The following is a 23,407-nucleotide window of genomic DNA, read 5'->3' as shown; positions in this document are numbered from 1 at the left end:
GCTCTACAAAATTTAGTTTTAAAAATAGAGGCACATGACAAAAGAATGATTTAGAAAAGAGGTATTGATGTTGCCACATACTGGTTATCTCTAAAAATAAAGTAAAACAAGTCCATTACATAGATTTTATGGGGAAAATGCTTCAACCAACCACTCAGGTGGCAGGACTAAGTTCTCCAGTGAGAAAGTGTTCTAAGACTCTTCCAGATCATCTCAGTGTGTGGAAGGTTTATCCCAGCACATTTATTTTTAATGCAGGCATCTATCGCTATTCAATAGTTTCCCAAGTTATCTGCACCAAAGCCATATTTGAAGATCAACTCTAATTCTTTTAGCTATATTAGGCTCTATCAGAAAATATGAATTATATGTAATTAAATTATAAAACTATCTCCACACACATAAAATGGAGAATTCACGAAGTCACTCAAGGATTTAAGAAATAAATATATGTCATTTAACCTTCTTAGTGGCCACTTCTAAGCATCCTCTTTAAACTACAAACTTTTTAAAAAGAAAAGTAAATCTATAAAAATAAGCATATTACAGGAAATGTTGAACACTAATAGAATTCATATAAGAACCATAGTCTGGGCCGGGCGTGGTGGCTCAAGCCTGTAATCCCAGCACTTTGGGAGGTCGAGGCGGGTGGATCACGACGTCAAGAGATCGAGACCATCCTGGTCAACATGCTGAAACCCCGTCTCTACTAAAAATACAAAAAATTAGCTGGGCATGGTGGCACGTGCCTGTAATCCCAGCTACTCAGGAGGCTGAGGCAGGAGAATTGCCTGAACCCAGGAGGCGGAGGTTGTGGTGAGCCGAGATCGCGCCATTGCACTCCAGTTTGGGTAACAGGAGCGAAACTCCTCCTCAAAAAAAAAAAAAGAACCATAGTCTGACAAACTGTGCTCGATTAAAATAAAACACTGCAGGTTTCCAGATTCTGCACAACTCATTTGTTCATCAAATATTTACTGAGTACTTACTCTCTGCTGAGCACTGAGGGGTAAAAAGATGAACAAGACCGTTATTACACGTAAGGAACTCACACGATAAAGAGAGGCACAGAGTACTGAAGCAGCACAGGAAAAGAGCATCAAACCCAGCTGCTGTTAGTCAAGCAAGACTTCCTGAGGTGGGTGGTGCCTGGCTGCCATTTACAGGGTGCATGATGGTGCATTATGGAAAAATCCAAAGAGGGGCATTGCAAGCAAAGGGAATAGTGGAAACAAAGGGAGAGAAGAGAGAATGGGTGCATTGTCTTCAGAAAACTGCAAGCACTTCTCGTTCCTCAGGCGTAAGATTTTGAGGCAGGGAGTTAAAGAAGATAAAGCTGGAGAGGTAAGTGGGGATGATGTTTTCAAGGAAACCCTTTGATTGGATGGAGAGCTTACGCTCAGCCTGTAGGCAATGGGAGCAATAAAAGTTAGACTTGGGAGTGGCACATCAGCTTATCCTTTTAGGAAGAATTCTCTGTGTGGAGAAAACGTTTAGATAGAGTAAGCAGCAAGAAAGCAGGAGGCTTCGGGTGGATGTCTGTGGTTATAGTCCAGGAGAGCAGCCATCAGGCTACAGCCTTGACTGCTGTGCTGGAAATAGGATAATGCAGCTTCAGGAAACATGCAGGTGAGAGAAATGATTGATTAGGTGTAGGGATGAAGAAGGATTAAAAAACAACCCTCAGGTTTCCCAGTGCTGGAGATGCAGTGAGAGGTGATGGCCCTAACTGAGTTTTTGAGCACAAGAGGAAGGAGAAATAGGATGGGTAAAGCTCTGATCACCAAATGACCAAGAGATTTTTTGAATTATTAATTTCACGGATGTCACGACTTACACGGAGGCAAAACGTGTCGAATTGAGTATAGAAATGCTGTTTAAAGATTAAAAAAAAAATCAGAAATTAGTAAACTAAGAGGTTAGAGGGAACTATGTAATCAAAGCCAGGTCTTCCTAGTTTTATCATATAAGCAAATTAATTGATAATATCGCATTGAAATATAAGTACTGTACACCGTTGAACTCCTTTACATTTGAGGCAAAGTTGTTTCTTACTTATCACTGGAAATGAGTTCACGGCCTTGCAAACTGGAACTCTTGAGTCCATTTTTCTAGACATTATTACAGATGTTGTCCTGGCCTTTTAATGGCTTTGGGACTCTGGGCACAGATTTCAGGGCTCTGGGCACAGATTTCACTATACTCTTCCTGTAAAAAGGTTCAGCTACAGTAGACAGGATGAGCAAAGAGCTAGCGACACAATGCATTCAGAACTCTCTGGGAACACTAAACATTCTATTTAGCCATGAAGAAAGACAAAAAGCTGAAACGTCCCTTTGGGGGTATGTTAAAGAGGGCCTTGAAAATCCAGCTGAGGGGTTTGTAAGACTTCGGGCATTGGAACTTTATTTTTAAAAGATTAGCTATGAAGTTGTATTGATTTGCAGTTGTATGTATTGATTGCTGTGGGAAAGCCAGAAAGGGAGGAGATAAGGTAGAGATTACTATAGCAGTTTACCTCTCCATATGCATAGAGGACTGTACACATAAAATTAATGCCTAGATTGTACTTAATATGCTAAAGAGACAATTTACGGGAAGACAAAATAGAGATTAAAAAATACAATATGCAAAGACACAGCCTCACTAGCAATGTGAAATAAAATGAATTTGAGTTTGAGTATATAACTCGTAATTTAAATATATACAGCACTATTAGCAGGAATATGCAGTGAAAAGCTCACTTAGATACTGCCAGTATCAGAGTAAACTAATTCTATCTTTCCAGAAAGCAAACTAGCAACAATAATAGTGTTTTTGTATTTGTATCCAGTATTTCTAGTCTGAAAAAAACCACTCAAATAGAATAACTTCTCCCAAAGAAAAAATGTATTTATACTAAAATGTTCTCAGTGATACATCCACGAAACTAAAAATTGGAAAGCAATTTAATTGTCTGCTATATAAACAATGGTATATTGTACTATGCTTAACAGTCATTTAAAATGACAAATACGTGAGTCTCCAAATTCATTTAACATTGAAAAAATATTTACTGACTGCCTACTACGTACCAGACAGCATTGGGTACATGTGATAAGGATCCATCAAAGAGCAAACATAAAAATCTCCACTCCGATTGATGTTAACTCTGGTAGCAAATATATGGAGTAGATATGCAGAAAATGATAATAAAAATTTCAGAAAACATAAAAATATGCACAGAGGTTATAATGCTATATTATATATATATATATGAATTGACTTAACATTTTATTTAGAAACCTTTGTGTTTAATGTTCATTTGATTATTTTTGTTTAATAACATAAGTTAATAATTGATTTAAATATTAAAATGTTGCAATGTAAAAATGCTTTCTATTCTAACGGGGAACATCCAACATCATTTCATATTTACCTAGAATTATTAATTATTATTGGTATTATTAATTTATCCTGACATTAAATTAGTGACTGCTTCTATTCCAATGGAGGAGCCAGAGAAGTTAAAGGTCATCAGTGCAGTGTAATGCATGCCATAATAGGGAGAAAGAAAGGGGGCCTTAACCTCAGATCCTAATTCATCAAAGGAGATAAGCAACAAGTTGACATATCAGGACATAGAGAAGCATGCACGACAGCAGCCAAGGCACAAACAAAAGAAGCATGAGTGCACCTGAGGAACTTACAGTCTAACAGGACAATCAATGATCTATGTCTGCATTTGATCTAAATTGACTCATATTTAAAATAAAAGCATTGCCAAAAACTACAGTGTTTTGATAGTATGTCCTTTTCTTTCCTTTCAGATTCTTCCAGAAGCCAGTGGATTTTGAGATACATCCATTGGTAAAATACTTGTCACAGGCATTGTTTGGTGAGTCTGACATTTCAACATGGCAAGCATCGCCCTCCGAAACCTACAATAAAAAAAGAAAAATCTGGCATTAACTCATAATGATTTGAAACTTCTAAAGCATTTTAAAATATGGCTGATGCCACTACCGTTAATTTACATCTCTGGATAGATTGCTGCTTCCCACTTGAATATCTCCTGTTGAGAACCTTTATAAATACATAAAGTATATGGTACATTTAAAGACCACTTTTGTCTGTTGATTCTACAGATTTCCTATTGAGAACCTGTATACATATATAAGGTACAGTTAAAGGCCAGTTTTGCACTGTTGATTCTATAGATTGAAGACATCTAATAAAGGTAAATATTTATATATATTTAAAAGGATGCTTCTAATATCAGACGCCATGAGTTGTTTATTTGAACTAACAATGTGTGTTTCATGCCTCTGTTCTTCCCAGCAAAGGCCAGTCAAAATTAAGGGAATTTGGGAATGACTGAATTTTCCAAAAGAACTACCAGCAGATTCTGATTTTAAAATGTGTTCTTCATTCTTCTTATGTGGTCTGTTTGGTCTGTAAAATTTTATGTTTCTTCACATACCTGTAGCTAAAGCTGCTTTCCCAAACATTGTCATTCCAGGATAAAATTATCTAACTTCTGCTGAAATTTTCTGGCCAAATATTTAAGCACAGTAGATTGATTTATTCCATCTTTCCAGCAGTAACACAAATGAAACAATCTAAACTTCACAGAGAAGGCAGGAAAGGAACACTTTGCTGAGAAATCCAAATAAGAGAGGATGGAAGAATTCTCTAGTATCCTGAAGCCTTTCATGTTGGCACCGAACTTTTCTCTTGTATTTGAATGATACGTCTTCTTTTTTGTAAACATACATCTATACTATCCACCAAGGGAGCCCAATATTGCCTCGTCTATTTTTCAGTAATAGAATCACTCTTTTCTTTGGAAACCACTATTCCATGTATTTTGGAGTGGGGTAACCATTTGAACCAAGCTGACCACTGACATTCCAGGAGCTTTTCTGCCAGAGAGCTGAGATGCAGCTGGCATTTGGGGATGCTTTGCTGGTAGAACTTGGGTCTTGGGTTGCCCACAATAATCTCTGCCACTATTTGGGAAGAGTCTGTTACAGATCTGGAGCTCTAGGCATTTAAGGTCCTAGATGCTGCTCCAGTCACATGAGCCAAATAACCTTTATGCTAGATGAAAGTGGGTTTCTGTCACTTTCTCCCAAAAAGTCTTAACATTCTTTTTATATCAGTTTTATTTTGTATTTGCAAGCATTTTAGACATTACTTACTTTTTATTAGCAACCACATAAATGCAGGGGTTGTAGAATGTAGAAGATTTTGCAAACAATGGAGCTATGATGGCCATGGCAGGAGGAATCTTCTTTGGGTCACCAAAAGAAGCCCATAAGCACACGATGGAATAAGGGGACCATGCCACCAGAAACATGCAGATCATTATCACAGACATCTGAAAAGAAATAAATATCCACTAAGCCCAATATATAAAATATTTAAATATGAATATATCTAAAGTAGGGTAAAAATCTATCTCGGTTGGAATTTGAATATATTTATGTTGTTGATGACATAAAGGAAATAGCTGAGTTTTTTGCCTTCCATGTTCTTTGTTCAGGTGCCTGAAGTCATCTGTGATAATGAGACCTTGCGAAATGGATATATCAAGAATATGTAACATTGCTTTTAAGAATGTTACACATGGCCGGGCGCGGTGGCTCAAGCCTGTAATCCCAGCACTTTGGGAGGCCGAGGCGGGTGGATCACGAGGTCAAGAGATCGAGACCATCCTGGTCAATATGGTGAAACCCCGTCTCTACTAAAAATACAAAAAATTAGCTGGGCATGGTGGTGCGTGCCTGTAATCCCAGCTACTCAGGAGGCTGAGGCAGGAGAATTGCCTGAACCCGGGAGGCGGAGGTTGCGGTGAGCCGAGATCGCGCCATTGCACTCCAGCCTGGGTAACAAGAGCGAAACTCCGTCTCAAAAAAAAAAAAAGAATGTTACACACATGTAAGAATGCCCTCTTCTTTCTGTATTCTAGGAGAGAGTATTAAAGCTAACTTGAACGAAAGACTGATGAAAACCCACCCTACCCCACTTCAAGTCATAGTGCTATGAACTGCTGGCATGGCTATTATTATTATTATCACTGTCATTGTTTGCTCTTACTGGAATTATCTGCTAAACTAAAATATAGCTTTCTAACTTTCTAAACTCAATCTGGAAACAAATACAATCCTATCTTGAGCTCAATGAATTCTAACACAGGCCATTTCTGCTGGATAAATGTTACACACGGTGCAGATAATTCTGTAAAGGAGCTTTCTTGCATTCTGTTTCAATGGAAAAATTATGTTTTTATATTCCTTCTTTGGATTGCCTGCTAAAATTAGGGAACAGAGGTTAAAAAAGACATAAACCCATAAGGACAGAGAACTCAGAGATTAGACAATATATATTCCTAATGGAAACAAAGACCATTGGACAAGTGGCAAATTATGTAAGAAACATGAAAATAATTTTATAAATAAGTAGATAAATAATGTTAAAAAGCCAACTATGAGGGAAAACCAAGTGCAGATCAATCCCTACTACAGAGCTACAGAAATCCTAGTAACAAAGGGTACCAGAAAACTCTCGATGTAGGGGTGTCCATGGAGCTCACGATAGAACTGGTTGAAATCTAAAAGAAAAGAAAGTAGTTAGACTTCCAAATCTTTCACCCTGTCTACTCAGTCTACTCAATAACTTTCCCTTCCTCTCCCTGGAAGACTTCCAGAGGCGCAGTATATATATTTTTAAAAAGGCTAGTTTGGGAAACTCAGGACACAGGGACACCAGATTCAGCTAAGCACTTCAGTACTATACTGAAAAGAGGGATGTCTGTGTGCTGACCACTTCCTGCACTGAGTGTGAAAAACTTGGACATAGACTTTTACCTCCTACCTAGAAACATGAAAGAAACTGATCTGCCCAGAATAAAATACCTAGACAGTTAGAAATTCTCCCAAACCTCTATTCCATCATTTTAGAAGGCAATCAGGAGAGAGCAACATGAAAAATATATTCTTCCATTTAAACAAGATACAAGAGAGCTCCTTTACAAAATTACCTGCATTGTGTGTAATATATATCCAGCAGAAATGGCCTGTGCTAGAATTCACTGAGCTCAAGACAGAATTATATTTGTTTCCAGATTGAGTATGCAAGTTAGAAAGTTGTTGTTGTTGTTGTTGTTGTTTTGATTAGCAGATAATCACAGTGATAATGGTCATAATAATAATAATACCTACAGAGACAACTTGAAATTCTCCCGAAAGAAACATCTTACTAATAAGCATCTCCATGCTTACAATCAGCATTTTTAATGCATTACTCTTAAGTATGAGCGGACAATCATTGACCACCAGACATTAAGAAAACTTTTACATTGACAGGCAAAGAAAAAAAAAAAACAGTGCAGGAACTGAGGAGAAACAAAAATATGTGGTAAACAGAAGGAAATATAAATATATACATAATGTCACAGAAATGACAGAAAATATACATCCATAAAACAAGGAGAGAATAGAGTATAAAATAGTTGTTTTAGCAATAAAAATGGTTTTTAACTCTAGAAGAGAACCTAAGCAATACCATTCAGGACATAGGTACAAGCAAAGATTTTATGATGCAGATGCCAAAAACAACTGCCACAGAAGCAAAAATTGACAAATAGGCTCTAATTAAACTAAAAAGATTCTGTACAGCAAAAAAAAAAAAAAACTATAAATAGAGAAAACAACCTACAGAATAGGAGAAAATTTTTGCAATCTGTGCATCTGACAAAGGTCTAATATCCAGCATTTATAAGGAACTTAAATTTATAAGAAAAAATAAGCAACTCCATTAAAAAGTGGGCAAGCGATATGAACAGGCATTTCTCAAAAGAAGACATACATGTAGCCAACAAACATGAAAAAAAAAAAGCTCATCACTGATCATTAGAGAAATGCAAATCAAAACCACAATGAGATACCATCTCATACAAGTCAGAATGGCTACTAATAAAAAGTCAAAAAATAACAGATGCTGGTGAGGCTGTGGAAAACACTATTACACTCTTGGTGGGAGTAACTTAGTTCAACCATTGTGGAAGATTGTGTGACAATTCCTCAAAGACCTAGAGACAGAAATACCATTTAACCCAGCCATTATTTTACTGAGTATATACCCAAAGGAATATAAATTATTCTATTATAAACACACATGCACATGTATGTTTATTGCAGCATTGTTCACAATAGCAATCATGGACATGGCATGGAATCAACCTAAATTCTCATCAATGATAGACTGGATTAAAAAAATATGGTACATATACATCATGGAATACCATGCAGCTATAAAAAGGAATGAGATCATGTTCTTTGCAGAGACATCAATGGAACTGGAGGCCATTATCCTTAGCAAACTAATGCAGGAACAGAAAACCAAATACCATATGTTCTCACTTATAAGTGGGAGCTAAATGATGAGAACACATAGATACATGGGGGCGAGCAACACACACTGGGGCCTGTCGGAGGGCAGAGGGAGGGAGGAGGGAGAGGATCAGGAAGAATAGCTAATGCCTGCTGGGCTTAATACCTGGGATGATCTGTGCAGCAAACCACCATGGCACTCGTTTACCTATGTAACAAACCTATATATCCTGCACATGTACGCCTGAACTTAAAATAAAAGTTGGAAATTTTTTTTAAAAATGATTTTTATCCTATCTGTAAAAGTTGAGAGTAGAATGTTAAAAACAGAAAGGTTGTATGATATTATCAGAGTGGGATCGGGGAGGTGAATCAGGTAAATTATCTAAGTGCAGGGTCAGATCCCATTTTTATTTAAAATTTGTATTTTGTTCAACATAATTTTTATACTAATATTATTTTTGTTGTTTTTTTGGATTTTTGTTTGAGACAGAGTTTCGCTTTTGTTGCCCAGGCTGAAGTCCATGGCGCAATCTCGACTCACTGCAAACTCCACCTCCCAGGCTCATGTAATTCTCCTGGCTCAGCCTCACAAGTAGCTGAGATTACAGGCATGCACCACCATGCTTGGCTAATTTTGTATTTTTAGTAGAGATGGGGCTTCACCATGTTGGTCAGGCTGGTCTCAAACTCCCAGCCTCAGGTCATCTGCCTGCCTTGGCCTCCCAAAGTGCTGGGATTATAGGCGTGAGCCACCACACCCGGCCCAATATTGTTTTTTTAAGTACTAGATTAAACTACTTTTTTTAATTAATGAGTTTTTTGGTGCTTGCTTGAATTTTGTACCCAAGGGTTGGCCTTCACTTTCCTCACTCTTATCCTAGATCTAGATATGGTTGAGGAAATCTCCCAGAAAGTAGAAACAAAAACAAACAACCACCACAAAACAAACAAATGAAAATAGACAATATGGGAGATAAAATTTAAGAAAACTAGTAGATAAGTCTAGAAGATGAAATATCCAAATAAAAGAATTCCAGGGAAAGAGCAAAGAAAAAACACAGAGACAGGAATCATCAGAGAAATCATACTAGAAATATCCTAGAAGAGGAAGACAAGAGTCTCTACACTGAAAGTACTCACCAAGTACCCAGCACTGGATAAATACTCATACCAAGGCACATCAGTATACATTTTCAGAAAACTAGAGACATAGAGAAGATCCTATAAGCTTCCAGAGAGAACCCACAGATTACCAGAGAGCATCAGCCACCAGAATGCCATCAGCCTTTGTAGCAGCAGTGCTGGAAGCTAGGAGACTATAGAGCAATGCCTTCAAAACTCTTCAAATATTACTTTTACACCTAGAATTCTAGACCAGGAAAACAGTCACACATGATGGCAAAATTAAGACATTTTCAGTTATGCAAAGTCTTAAAAAATTTACCTCTCCTGTAACCTCAGGAATTAATTGGAGAATGTGTTCCACCAAATCAGAGAAAATAAACTAAGAAGAAAAAAAAAAGGAAGACAAGCATTCCAGAAAACAGGGGATTTGATCCTGGAAGGAGGCAAAAGCATCCCAAGCTGGTGATGAAGAGAGACCTGAGGATGTTGGCTTTCTGAGCAGCAGCCCTCAGGAGAAACCAATTCAAACCAGAGCAAAAGGCCCCAGAGAACCAGGAGGATGGCTGCAAGAAGAGGATAAAGTGCATCACTTCTGTGGTGTGTTCAAACATGCTGAGAGCAGGGAAAGAGTCTCTTTAGCCAGATATTGTTAACATTATACTGACAGGGAAGGAGAGAGAAAGGTGTGGAAGAAAAGTTGGGCAAGCAACTGCGTGGTGTAAGGGAATACAACCTCACCATCCATAGTAGGAAATCAAGAGATGGTGGCCAACAAAAACATCCAAAAGAGCAAACAGCATAATCATTCAGAAATAAGGAGGCAAGTGGATGGGCGCAGTGGCTCATGACTGTAATCCCAACACTTTGGGAGACCGAGACGGGCGGATCACCTGAGGTTACGAGTTTGAGACCAGCCTGGCCAACATGGTGAAACCCTGTCTCTACTAAAAATACAAAACAATTAGCCAGGCATGGCAGCAGACGCCTGTAATCCCAGCTACTCAGGAGGCTGAAGCAGGAGAATCACTTGAACCCAGGAGGCAGAGGCTGCAGTGAGCCTAGATCATGCCATTGCACTCCAGCCTGGACAATAAAAGTGAAACTCCATTTTTTAAAAAAAATGGAAACAAAAACAAAAAAAGAAATAAGGAGACAAACACAGAAGAAAGAACGGAGGAGTGAGAATTGGAGATGAGGGGGAGAAGACTGTGGTGGTACCAGGGACTCTCACCTATGAATGGGTAAAAGCTCCATGACAACAATTTTTCAAGGATTGTGACCTCTTACCTTTGTTACATCTATCTGATCTGACCAGTCTCTGTTGAGGGACTCAGTGCAGTCACTGGTAGTGTGATGTTTGATGGACAGCGTGACATGGTAATAGCAGTAGAACATCACTGTCAAGGGTACAATAAAATTTATCGCAATAACTGCCATGGTGTAAGACACAAAAGATCTGAAAATAAGAAAAGGCAATCATGATTGCTCATTTAATGTACTAAATTGGGAAAGAGGAAAGAGGAGATAATTATTAAAAATAACACCGGTAGTCATTATATTGTTAAATAGTTTAAGAAGTATATTTGATTTTTAGTTCATTTAGGCCAGGAATTGGGAAACTGTGGACTACAGGCCTATTCCAGCCCATCGCTCATCTTTGTAAATAAAGTTTTATTGAAGCACAGCCATGTGCTCTCATTTACATATAGGCTATGGCTGCTTTTACAGGATAATGACAGAGTTGAAGAGCTGTGATAGAGACCATCTGGCCTGTAGAGCCTAAATTATTTACTTTAAATCGTTTTCAAGACAGAATCTCGCTCTGTCACCCAGGCTGGAGTACAGTGGTGAAATCACATCTCACTGTAGCCTTAAACTCCCCAGCTCAAACCAATCTCCACTTCAGCCTACTGAGTAGCTGAAACCACTGTCTTGCACCACTACACCCAGCTAATTTTTCTTTTCCTCTTTTTTTTTTTTTTTTTAAAGACAGGGTCTCAATATGTTGCCCAGGTTGGTCTCAAACTCCTGGGCTAAAGTGATCTTCCCGCCCCTGCCTCACAAAGTTCTGGGATTACAGGCATGAACCACCGTGCCCAGCCTTTAAGTTTTGAATCTACAGAAGATATTTTAGATTTAGATCTGGTTTGAGATTTAGAAATTTTCTGGTTTGAGATTTTAGGAGTTTTTAATGTCATCCTTCATTTCTTTTAATGAACTAAATTATCCTCTTGTTCCTGGAAAAGATACAGAAGCCTCACTAGTGGGCAAATCTTTGCAGTGCTTCTACTTTTGCTGTGCAGTTCTCAGAATGTGCTTGAACACCAGACCATCCTGAAAAGACGGCAAGGAGGCAGCCTGGGCTCTTGACAGAGCTGTACACTCTGTCTAGCCTCACTAACCCTTTCCCTGCTCATGATCCTACCTTTGAGATGTGCAGATATTGGAAGGGTGATTGGTACCCTGCGTTGCTGCCTTAAGAGAGAGCACTGGGCAGGAAGGAAGGAATGGGGTAAGGGAGACAAAGAGCTGGATGACCTTTACTTGCAAACAAGCATAAGTCACTTTTCTCAATTCTGACTTTTGCTAGAATCACATCATCACTACCAAGTAAGCACTTTGCTCTCTCTTTATGAGGAATATATGATCTCATCTTAAATTTGAAAGGGTGAGAAAATGTCTACCTTAGAAGCATTTGATTATAACATGTAAACTTGTCTCTTACCTATCATTTTTCCTCCAGTTTATGGTACAGGTAGCACCAGTAGGATCTGGGGCATAACTAGCCCACCCAATGATAGGCATCAAAGCCCAAAACAGGCCATTAATCCAGGCTCCCAGAATCATGACGATGTAAGTATTGGTGGTCATTCTCCTCCCTATTATCAAGCATAGAAAATATTAGCACCATTTGCCATTGATGGGACTCACTTTTTAAAACTTGCTTGATTCGTAAGTGTTAGCAAGTAAATTCTTTACAGAGCACTTTAGTTGGCCTTAGGAGCCAAAACATGGATGCAACTCCAAATAAAACAACAACTATATTCTCCCTTTTTACCAAGCCTATACATGTAAGTTCACATTCTGGAAAAAATGACATTTAAGCTGAAACCTAAAGGAGAAAAGAATCAACCAGAGGATAAGCAGGAAGAAGAGCTTTCCAGACCTAAGAAAACAGCAAATATGAAGGCCTCGTTCTGGGCTTGGTCCATGCCCCAAAGTGTGGGTGGCCTTATGAAATTTGGATTTTATTCTAAGTACAATAGGAAGCCATTGAAACATTTGAACAATTATTGCCAAAGAAATAAGACTGACCCTAACTACAAACCATTAGGTTTATATATTTGTGTACACATATTGAGTGGTCATTAGTTAAGAAATGATTCATTAAGAAAGCTGAGAAAAGTGCTGTACCTATGTCAGGAAGGCAGATGGTCAGATATCGGTCCACAGCCACAACCGTGAGTAATCCAATGCTTGCCATTCCAAAAAAAATATTCAATCCAGCATAAACCTGAAAACCAAAATTGAAAAGACTCTACAATTCTAAACACCCTCCCAAGAAACATTTAGATTTTTGTACCATTGTTAGAATATATCTCAAATATACTAAATGTTTTTTACTTTATTACTTTAAAATATATCTTCATTATCAAATTGTAACTTGTTTAATAAAAGAATTTATGGAAAGTAGTTTGTAATTTTATTAACTGAAATGAACCTTTTGAAAATTTTAAGACTTACAGTGAAATTTCTGTACAATACTCTATAAACAGTATGCAGAACAACCACAAACCAGCAAAAGAGTAGTACTCTGAAGATGGGCGATTCAACCAGAAAAAAAGACAAACTCAATAGAAAAATGACCAGATGATGAATGGGTTATTCACACAGGCCCATTGGCATTTGAATATTTATAACATTAGACATACAACTACAATAAATATTCAAAAAAAAATACTGATTATCAGATGGCATTTCACCCTCATGAAAATGAAAATTTAAAAGTCTGACAATCCCAAGTGTTAAGGAGAAGGTGGAGTAATAGACATTCTCATAATCTGAATAACTATTTTGGACAGCAATTTGGCTACTTCTGATAAAGTTGAAGATGAACATTCTCTACAACTTTACCATTCCACTCCTAGGCAATGTGTCTAGAGAAACTCACATATTGCAGAAGAAAACATAATAGGAACATTTATTGAAGTCTTGTCTGTGATAGAAAAAAAAATGGGTACAAATGTCCAATAAGAGTAAAATAAAAAAGTATATTGGGCTATGTTCATAAAATGGAATATTATATAGCAGTTAAAATGAATGACTTACAGCCATATCCATCAACATAAACCTCAAAAACATAATATCTAACAATGAAAGGAAATTGCATAATGCAAACAATATGACATCATTTACACAAAACCTAAAGTATTTAGACAGTAACTGATTTATGAGCACATATGTAAGATAGAAAAACATTCATGGGAGGAATAAGATTGCTTTTTAGCAGCTTAACTTTCTCCTCTTCCTTCTTGGGGCCTGGGGCTCTTCTTTTTCTATAGTTGCCTTTATCAAGCTTCAATTATCATACTATCCTGACAGCACTTTTGTATCAGTATCTGTATAGTTTTAGATCTTTAAAAAGTAAAACAATCTGAAGCAGATTGTAAAACATTAAGATTTCACAAAACTGGTTGGAACTTATGTGGATATTGTGTATTCACTACTACATTATTCTCTATAGTTTTTAGCTTATGATAGCAAACTGTTAAAGGAATTAGGCCAAAAGTAATATTTGCCTAATATCTTAAAGCAAATTACTATTAATACATTTTCTTTTTAGTAAAAAATAACAAATACATTTAGTAACAATTCTCATGGAGGTCTTTCTATAGGAGAAAATTCAACAACATGGTAGCTTAACTATCTTCCATAATATTATGATTAAATCACTAAATGCTTTATTGTTTCAGGTGAAAGCAGGGTATTTCTTTCTTAATTTGCAATATGCAAATTTTCAGCTGAATATGCAAATCATCACTCTTCTCACTCAGTTGAATGCTAGTTGTTTTGTTTGTTTCTTCCTTTGGGTTGGGAGAATTTGGAAAATGTAACAATGAGTAGTAATTTTATTTCTCTTATTAAATAATATATTCCCAGTCACTTCTGAAGTCGTTTTCCTTAAAAGCACTGTATCTATTCTCCTACAATATCTTATTCGATTTAGACTCTTGGGATTCATTTTAGACATTTAAATTTACATTTCTTTAATCTATTTATTTTGCTTTCATTCTAATGATCTCCAATACCTGACAGCCTGCATATCCAAATTTCCAACTTCCATACAGATCTGAGGCAGCAGACATGGGATAGCCAATGCTACTGACCCCTACATCAGTAACAGCCAGGTTAATAATAATTGCATTTGTGGGTGTCCGAAGTTCTTTGTACTTCATGAAGATGCCCAGAACTATTATGTTGCTGAGAATACTTATCATACCTGAGAACACACACAAAAAATATGATGCATTTTGCTTAATTTGAATGTTTCAAAGTAGACGCAAAATTAAATATTTAAGCCCCTTTAAAAACATAACAGATCTATTTTAGTTCATTTATTTGAAGAGCTCCTGCTGTTCTTAAAACTGTGTGTAAAGTATTCACATCCCTTCTGTGAAACAAGAAAATTAAAACACAAAGACTCTGCCAATTGCACAAGCCAGCACTGAAGGCTGGTTTTAATGTCATCACTATTGAGTGTTCTGTCCTTGACCTTCCTTCATTGGCTTTCACACCATTCCTGCTGATTTTTAGGACAAATGTGTGACTGACCATACCCTCCTTTTGGCAGCTTAACTTCCTTCTCTTCCTTCCTGGGTCCTGGGGCTCTTGTTTTTCTATAGTTGCCTTTATCAAGCTTCAATTATTATACTATCCTGATAGCATTTTTGTCACTATTTCCAGTCATGACACAAGCTCCAGTTCCACATCTTCTCTTTTCCTTCAACTCATTGTCATTAAACATTTACTAAGCATTTACCATATGTAAAATTGTATGACTATTCCAGTATTTCTTGAAACTCAACATGTCCAAATTCTTCATCCAACACACACCACACACACACACACACCCCTACCCCGATAGAAGAATGCATACTATAAGACTTGACTATCCAGAGAGGAAGTTGAGCCAGCTTTTTGGTTCATAGAGAAGCCTCACAGCTGATACCAGCCTAATCAAGTTCTCGACTCTTTGCAGGTTCAGTACCTCATGGTTGTCAGTGCTCCACATTGGTTGCACTGAGGCAGACGGATAACTACATTTACCAACCAGAATGCCACTGCATTAATTTACACTGAAAAGTATTGTTGAGTGTACTGAATGTGCATGTTCAACATCCCCTACATGCTATAAAGGGCAAAAGCCAGATATGGGCCATACTAGGTCCTAACGGGGTGTGGGGGCTGGGGTGTGAATAGATTTCAGCCAAGAAGCTAGAATCATTACTGGATTATTAGAGACTAAAGGAGGGTTGTGCAGCAAGCAGGAATAGAGTTGAATTCCTCATCAAGAGAAGAATTACTTGGTGATCAATCCCCAATAATTGTTAGAGAGGGACAGTTTCCAAGCACCAACATACAACAATACCAGCTCAGTAAAAACTTTTATCATATCTTGGCGCTTCATTCAGAACTCCCGTCTTAGCCTGTTATGCTAACCTTCCAGATTCCTGTTCATTTCCCCTCCTTGCTTCTGGCAGAATCAGCTTGCTGTAACATAGAATTAACGACGGTTCTTCTCCTCTCGAAAACTTGTAATGTTCCCCACTGGCCGTGGGATAAAATCCAAATGTCCCAACCTGATATTCCAGGCTCTTTGCCTCAATCTGTTGTTACTCTCTAGAAGCAAATTTCTACACTTGTCAAATGAACTCTCTATTCTAGTTATGTCCCAGATTACACCATGCTTGACTCATATTTCTCCCACTTGGAGCATCCTGCCCCTTCCTTCTGCCTATCCAAATGCCATCCATCCTTCAAACTTCAGTTCAAGCTCCTAACCCTTCTCCTACCCACCCTATCCTCTCCTTGCTAAATTTCCGAATGACTTGCTTATAATATAGTCTTACGTGACTCTATATAATTTAACTGTCACTTTTCCTAGTCTTTTCAAGTAGATTTCAGGTTCCTCATTATTTCTGTGGTTTTTGATTATGTGACATACAGCGATTTAACAAGTGGCTACAACTAAAACCCACATTGCTTAGTTTCTATCATTCCTTCAAGATAATGAGCACACAATGATAGCAAATTTGATGATTCTTTGGCCTTATTTTTAGCATCTGCGATTGTTGCGTGTATGCAAAAATACTCTGAAGAATTTAATAAAGAATCTTTCTGGGCTAGCTACAGGTTCAATGATTTTTTTAAAGTTAGATAAAAACAGTGCCGTAAATTGCTGCCTACCAAGTACACAACTAGATTAAAGTAACGATAATCCTGGGAGTCTCAGAAATAATGGGGGTTATGAAGTAAACAGTTTAGTGCTTTTCTCTATTCTCTCTGCAGCTGTGCCAATCACTCTGCCTTGTTTCCCCAGATGCAGGTCTTCTAATGGGTATGCAATAGTTCACCTAGTCATTAGGTTTTAGTTAAGTCCCATCTCACAGTCAGTCTAAACGCTAAGTAGCACTTGATGTTGACTTCTCCTTCACCCTTCAAACATTTTTTCTCTTGTCTTTTGTGATTTCCATCCAATCTCTTGGACAGACCCTTCTTGATCTACTTCCTGGCCTTTCTTTCCCCATCTGACTCATTAAATATGTGCATTGTCCAACTTTGTCTTGGATCCCTTTCTTTTCACATACTCTGAGTGATTTCTTCATATCCAAGGCTATATCCTGATACTTTCCAGCCTCCAGACACTCAAACCCATGTGTCCAGCTTTTTACTGGACACCTCTCAAACTGAACTGACTTTTTCACCTGCCGCAAACCTGTTCTTCCCCAGGTGTGTTTCTATCTTGATGAAGACCATCACCGTCTATTCAGTAGCTCAAAAAAGAAACCTAGGAGTCATCTTTGATGCTTCCTCTCCTCCCACGGTCTTGTCATCCAATCATCAATTCCACCTTCTAGCTCTTGAATGTATCTACTTCTTTCTGTCCCCACTGCCATTATTCCCTCCTCAGAATCACTGCAATGGCCTCCTATGTGGTTTCTTAGCTACCACTATAGCACATTTCTAAAACGCAAATCAGATCATGTCACTTCGGTTTCAAATCCTTTAGTGACTCCCTGTCACCTTTAAAACTTACATGGCTCATCACTGTCTGATACTCAGCCATCATTTTCAACATATCTCTCACCCTTCATTTTACAATTCATCCATAATGATTTATCTCAGGTCCTCAAATTCACCATGTCCTCTTACCTCCCAGCCTTAATTGGGGAAAGGGAGAGTGCTCAAGGACACTAAATTAACAAAATGTCTGTCACACTGGAAGTTGCTAACAGTTTATAGGAGCCAAAATCTAAATAAAAGATTAAATAAAAAATCTAAATAGGCTCTTGGTGAAAGTAACAAATGAAGTAAATGCTTTCACTACACCCTTTCCTCATACTTTTGGTTTTGATTTGCAAGTTTACATGGATTTTGTTAAAGGAGGAAAGTTAGGGGATCTAAAGAAAAATAGATGCTTGATACAGGGTCTGAACAAAAGCATGAAGAGGTCAGATCTGCTTCCTTCACTTGCTCCATAAGCAACACAAGCAAACACATACTCGTTGTATACCTTGATAAAGCTGACTCTTGGAGTTATAGGTGAGGGCTCTTGAAACAAAATGCCTGGGTTCAGATCCTTGTGTAGCTACTCAGATGTGTGTGTTGGACAAGATTCTTAAGCTCTTCATCGGTATAAACTAGAGAAATAAAACTGAAAAGTAACTTCCTGAATTAGTGTAAGGATGAATTATCCTGTACGTGTAAGGTTTTAGAACAGTGCTTGGCATATAGTAAGTATTCAAATAATAACATTAGTAGCAGTAGTAAGATTACTATTATTACTACTGTTACAGAGATAAGAACTAAATAGAATATTCTCTGCATGCTAATTTTGTAACCAGGTCAAAAAAGGATAGTTCTGGTTGTTTCTGGTTTTTTTGTTTGTTTGTTTGTTTGTTTGTTTTTCCGGTCATCTACAAAGAACTAAACTAAACACTTGTATACAAAGTATTTCTATGTAATTGTTACAAGATTTTCTCTCTCTCTTTTCTGCAATAACAAACTAGAACTTGTTTAGTACTTATCATAAAGAGGTATTCAAATGAACGAGATGTCACTGAAATCACAAAACTTAACTGAGGAACTCACAATTTCTAGCACTGGAAGTAATATGCTGAATTATAAGGAAGAAACTAAACAATTATAAACTGGGTATAGGATGATGTGTTATACTTTTCACTCTACTCTTGAATATGTTTGAAATGTTCATAAAAGTCCACCCGAAAAATAATGAACCCAGTATAATACAGTGACTCCTAAAACTCGTTACGGAGTATAAAGTTGAAAACTAAGTGATTGCTCAATATAAAAGTTACACGATTCAATGATACAATCAAAAGATAAGGAGTTTCTACTGTCATTTCCCCCATCCCTTTTTTTCTGCAAATAATCCTTTACATCAATGAGTGCTTAAGGAGGAAAGGGAAAAAGAAACAAATATTTGCCCAACACCTACTACTGGCATTTATATATCATTTAATTTTATACCTTATAACAATCATGACAGGTAACTTATTCTTATCCTTGTTTTACAGGTGAGAAAATGGAAAAACAAAAAGGAGAAGGAACTTGCTCACAGTTGCAAATATGCTAAAACATGAAATCCAAAATTTAAGAGTTTTCCAATAAGTATTCTAGAGCAAGCTGAATTTTCAAACTCTGTCCTTAACGACAATATACTCTGCTCTGTCTTCTTAGGACTTTTTCTTTCCAGAATCTTTAAGTCCTTAGTTAAATTCTACCACCAAGAACAAAAATATGAGGATTATGTGTAAGAATAGTAAATGATACAAAAATACATTTTTGCCATGGTACATGCTCTTCTCCAATAAAAACTTTGACAATGCAATAACCAAATATATAGATTTTTATAAAAGAACTATTTATTACATAGAAAACTTCTCCCAGCCCCACTTCACTGCTCTTACATTATCAAACATCAAAATAAGCTGCGACAATGGCCATCACTAATGCTTTCACTTATCTTTCACCCACATTCTCTTATTTGATTTACAGCCCAGAAATAGAATATCCTCATCCTCATTTACCACACGAGCAAGCGAGCAAGCCAAGTCGGATGAATGACTTCTCAAGGTTGGCCAATAATATGGAACTTGAAACAATGCATGCCTTATGCTGAAAACTTCTGCCTTTCTTCGCCCTAAAGAAAGATAACTGTTAAACATCCATACCTGCCATAATCAAGTAAGTTGCAACAATATTGTGTTCAGTCTGTGAAAAGACCGAGCCATCTTCATTTTTAGAGTCTGAACTGTTGCCTAAATTATTTCTTAGCATTTTGAAGGGAAGATACTGAGACACCCTTCATAATAAGCCTTTGATAATTATGAACTGTTTTATGAGCTACTGAGGAAAGATCTTTCAGGACCAATCATTTCCACTTAGAGACCTCAAAGAAGGGCCTTTTCATAGAGGCCCTCCCTTAACAGATTTAACTGGGCTAAAGAGGAAAGGATTTTAATTCCCAGAATAAGGGAAAAGCTTATTAGCAAAACAAAAAGAAATACCAAGCACTACACATTTTAACCTATTTGGGCATCAGTCTTCAGTCTAAGGAGATTATCAAGTACACACATCACAATTAAACAATAAACAAACTCAGGAAATCAGTGCAGGAGCAGACTTAAACGGTTTCTGCTGGAAATCAGTTCTGATATTAAAAGCCAGTCTTAGTCCTCTGAAACTATTCAGATTAAGGTCCCTGTTTTCTGTTGACCCTTCAAGTTTTTCCATTGCGGCTCCTTTTGTTTGTTTCTCCTTAATTAAAATATTAGTGATAAAGAAGTAATCTCCTTCCTACTTTCGAATCTCCCCCTCCTAAAGGTACCAGTTATTGTTTGGTGCATATTCTTTCTTATGCTTTTCTCTGCTTATACAAATATACATTCATACAAGTGTTTAAGGTTTCCTGCACTTTTTTCTTATAAACAAAAATGAGGAAAATAAGTATATATGTATATATATAATGCATATATAATGCAACTTATTTTCCCCTAAGGCTGTATTGTAAATTGTAGGTCAATAATCTCAGAATGTAATAAAGTCTGATTTATTCGTAGCTCTATATTTCGTAGCATGGATATAACATGATCAACTCCACCATCCACCTCAGTTAATTTATCCCATAGTTGGCTGGGCACGGTGGCTCACACCTATAATCCCAGCAGAGGATTATAGGTCAGAGGGTCAGGAGTTCAAGACCAGCCTTGCCAACATGGTGAAACCCCATCTCTACTAAAAATACAAAAATTAGCCAGGCATGGTGGCATGCACCTGTAATCTAAGCTCCTCAGGAGGCTGAGGCAGGAGAATCACTTGAATCTGGAAGGCAGAGGTTGGAGTGAGCTGAGATTGTGCCACTGCACTCCAGCCTGGGCAACAGAGTAAGACTTCATCTCAAAAAAAAAAAAAAAAAATTATCCTATAGTTTGATATGCATGTAATCAAAATTATCTGATGATAGTAATCATTTTATACATTGCCAAAGTATCTGAATCCAATCACTGATATTGTAAAGCAGAGTAAAAATATTCTGGGTTATCACATTATAACCTGAAAAGTAACCCAAACATGTTTTGTTAGAATAATAAGGTATCCCTATTACCTTTTTTCCCATATCCTTTATTCCATTCACGTTATTAAAATCTGATTCTTCTCAGCAAGTTTCTTAAAATCAGCAAACATTAGAGAAATGCTTAGATGCACCAAAGTTAACAGTGCAAGCATAAAACAGAACCACTAGAGGGCTATATTTACCCACTTAGTTTAATCTTTTGTAAATCCTAGAATGGCACAGGAGAAAGAAACCTAAGGTCAGTCGTCCCCAAACTAGGGCCCCGCAGGCCGCATGCGGCCCCCTGAGGCCATTTATCCGGCCCCCCGCCACACTTCAGGAAGGGGCACCTCTTTCATTGGTCAGTGAGAGGAGCACAGTATGTGGCGGCCCTCCAACGGTCTGAGGGACAGTGAACTGGCCCCCTGTGTAAAAAGGTTGGGGATGCCTGACTAAGATAATCCTTTCGCCTCAGTTCTCTTGCCTGTGTATAAACTCAAGGTAAACAGGTTGACTTACCTGTCCCAAATCTTTTAGCTACCCATACTCACATTTTATAAATGTAAATGTTGTTATCATACCTATACCAGAAAAGCAAATCTCATCAGTATTGTTTTCAAATGACCCTAGAGCAATAAACATAACTAAGGGGAGATCACTCCCTTTTTTAAAAAAAAATCTGTTTTTTCTTGCTTGCTTCTCTTTCATTCAGTATGCAAAATAAAACTTAAAATTTTCAAATTCGCTTTGGGTCATACTACCTTCCTCTTCTGTAGTAAGTTATACCTAGTTGTAGCATCCATTAAAGATTTTCCAGAAATATTTCTAAGAACTGAAACAAAGGTAATTTCAAAGACAGCTTTCTGCTGCAGGCGCAAGTTTTGATATAAGTGAGGTAGGTGCAGTCAAAGTTCTTTTTTATGCTTCCTTCATGAGTGATACAGAAAAGCTGTATTGGGATAAGGCTTAGAATACATGTGAATTTGATTAAAAATAAAATGCCTCAAGGCCAGGCACGGTGGCTCATGCCTGTAATCCCAGTACTTTGGAAAGCCAAGGCTGGCGATGATCACCTGAGGTCAGGAGTTCGAAACCAGCCTGACCAATACGGAGAAACCCCATCTCTACTAAAATACAAAAATTAGCTGGGCATGTTGGCACACACCTGTAATCCCAGCTACTCGGGAGGCTGAGGAAGGAGAATCACTTCAACCCAGGAGGCAGAGGTTGCAGTGAGCCGAGATCACGCCATTGCACTCCAGCCTGGGCAAAAAAGAGCAAAACTCCGTCTCAAAAAAAAAACCAAAAAACAAAAAACCAGAAACTGTAAGGAAAAAAAGGGAAAGATGTAGAAATAAGAGCTTAAAGATGGCCAATGACCAATGACCAAAAGATATATATAAGCTAAAAGCTGAAATCTCCAAGTGGTTTGTCTACTAATCACATTATATCCAACACTGCCGTTATAGATTTATTGTTAATGTTAAAAAAAAAAAACTGTAGAAATGTTGCACTATTACTATTTGTCCTTGGGACAATGCCATCACCCATGCTCACTAACTTCCTTTTCAAACCAAGAGCAAAAACTCTGGCCCTATACTCCATGAAAATTTCATCACCACAATTCTAAATCAAATGATCTATCCTAAGCTGTAAAAGCATAACTGCCTATTCCTGTAAAAACTGTAACTTTCAACACATTTACTCATCATATATATTAATGGCCTATGTATTTATTAATCCTGCTACAATTCCATCAATTAAAAAAATATATAAAATCCCAAATACTGACACAGACAACACTGTATGCTCCTCAAAAGAGCATTCAAGGGTTAAGCATGTTAGAAAATTTAACAAATGATATAGAAACATCATTCCTTCTGAGAAGTGCAAAACGAATGGCAGGATAAATAGCTCCATACCATGGCACTGTAACTTGCTACCATGGTCATTTCTTTACACTCCACTAGCAACAGTGACCAAAACCAATTTCATTTTTAACATCTTTACCCAGCAATTTGAACATGTGGCATGCAATTGATATTCA

The 23,407-nt window shown here is 37.4% G+C and overlaps 1 protein-coding gene across 2 annotated transcripts; it reads right to left on the bottom strand.

Annotated features, from left to right (window-relative positions):
• Positions 1-633: 633 nt before the first annotated feature.
• On the bottom strand, positions 634-23,358 carry RRH (retinal pigment epithelium-derived rhodopsin homolog). Of its 2 annotated transcripts, XM_003929459.3 has the most exons (7): positions 19,979-23,358; positions 14,813-15,003; positions 12,918-13,017; positions 12,229-12,382; positions 10,791-10,959; positions 5,184-5,362; positions 634-3,920 (listed from the first exon to the last, which is right to left on the bottom strand). In XM_003929459.3, exons 1-7 carry the CDS (start codon positions 20,082-20,084, stop codon positions 3,806-3,808), a joined length of 1,014 nt encoding a protein of 337 aa, XP_003929508.2. In that variant the 5' UTR covers positions 20,085-23,358; the 3' UTR covers positions 634-3,805. The 2 variants fall into 2 exon arrangements, with proteins under 2 accessions (XP_003929508.2, XP_074252667.1); XM_074396566.1 differs by lacking the exon at positions 5,184-5,362.
• Positions 23,359-23,407: the final 49 nt, after the last annotated feature.

Source organism: Saimiri boliviensis, chromosome 3 (genome assembly GCF_048565385.1).
Source record: "Saimiri boliviensis isolate mSaiBol1 chromosome 3, mSaiBol1.pri, whole genome shotgun sequence".
Lineage (NCBI taxonomy): Eukaryota > Metazoa > Chordata > Mammalia > Primates > Cebidae > Saimiri > Saimiri boliviensis.
The sequence above is the reverse complement of the archived record's forward strand: the minus strand, read 5'-3'. Positions and strand labels throughout refer to the sequence as shown.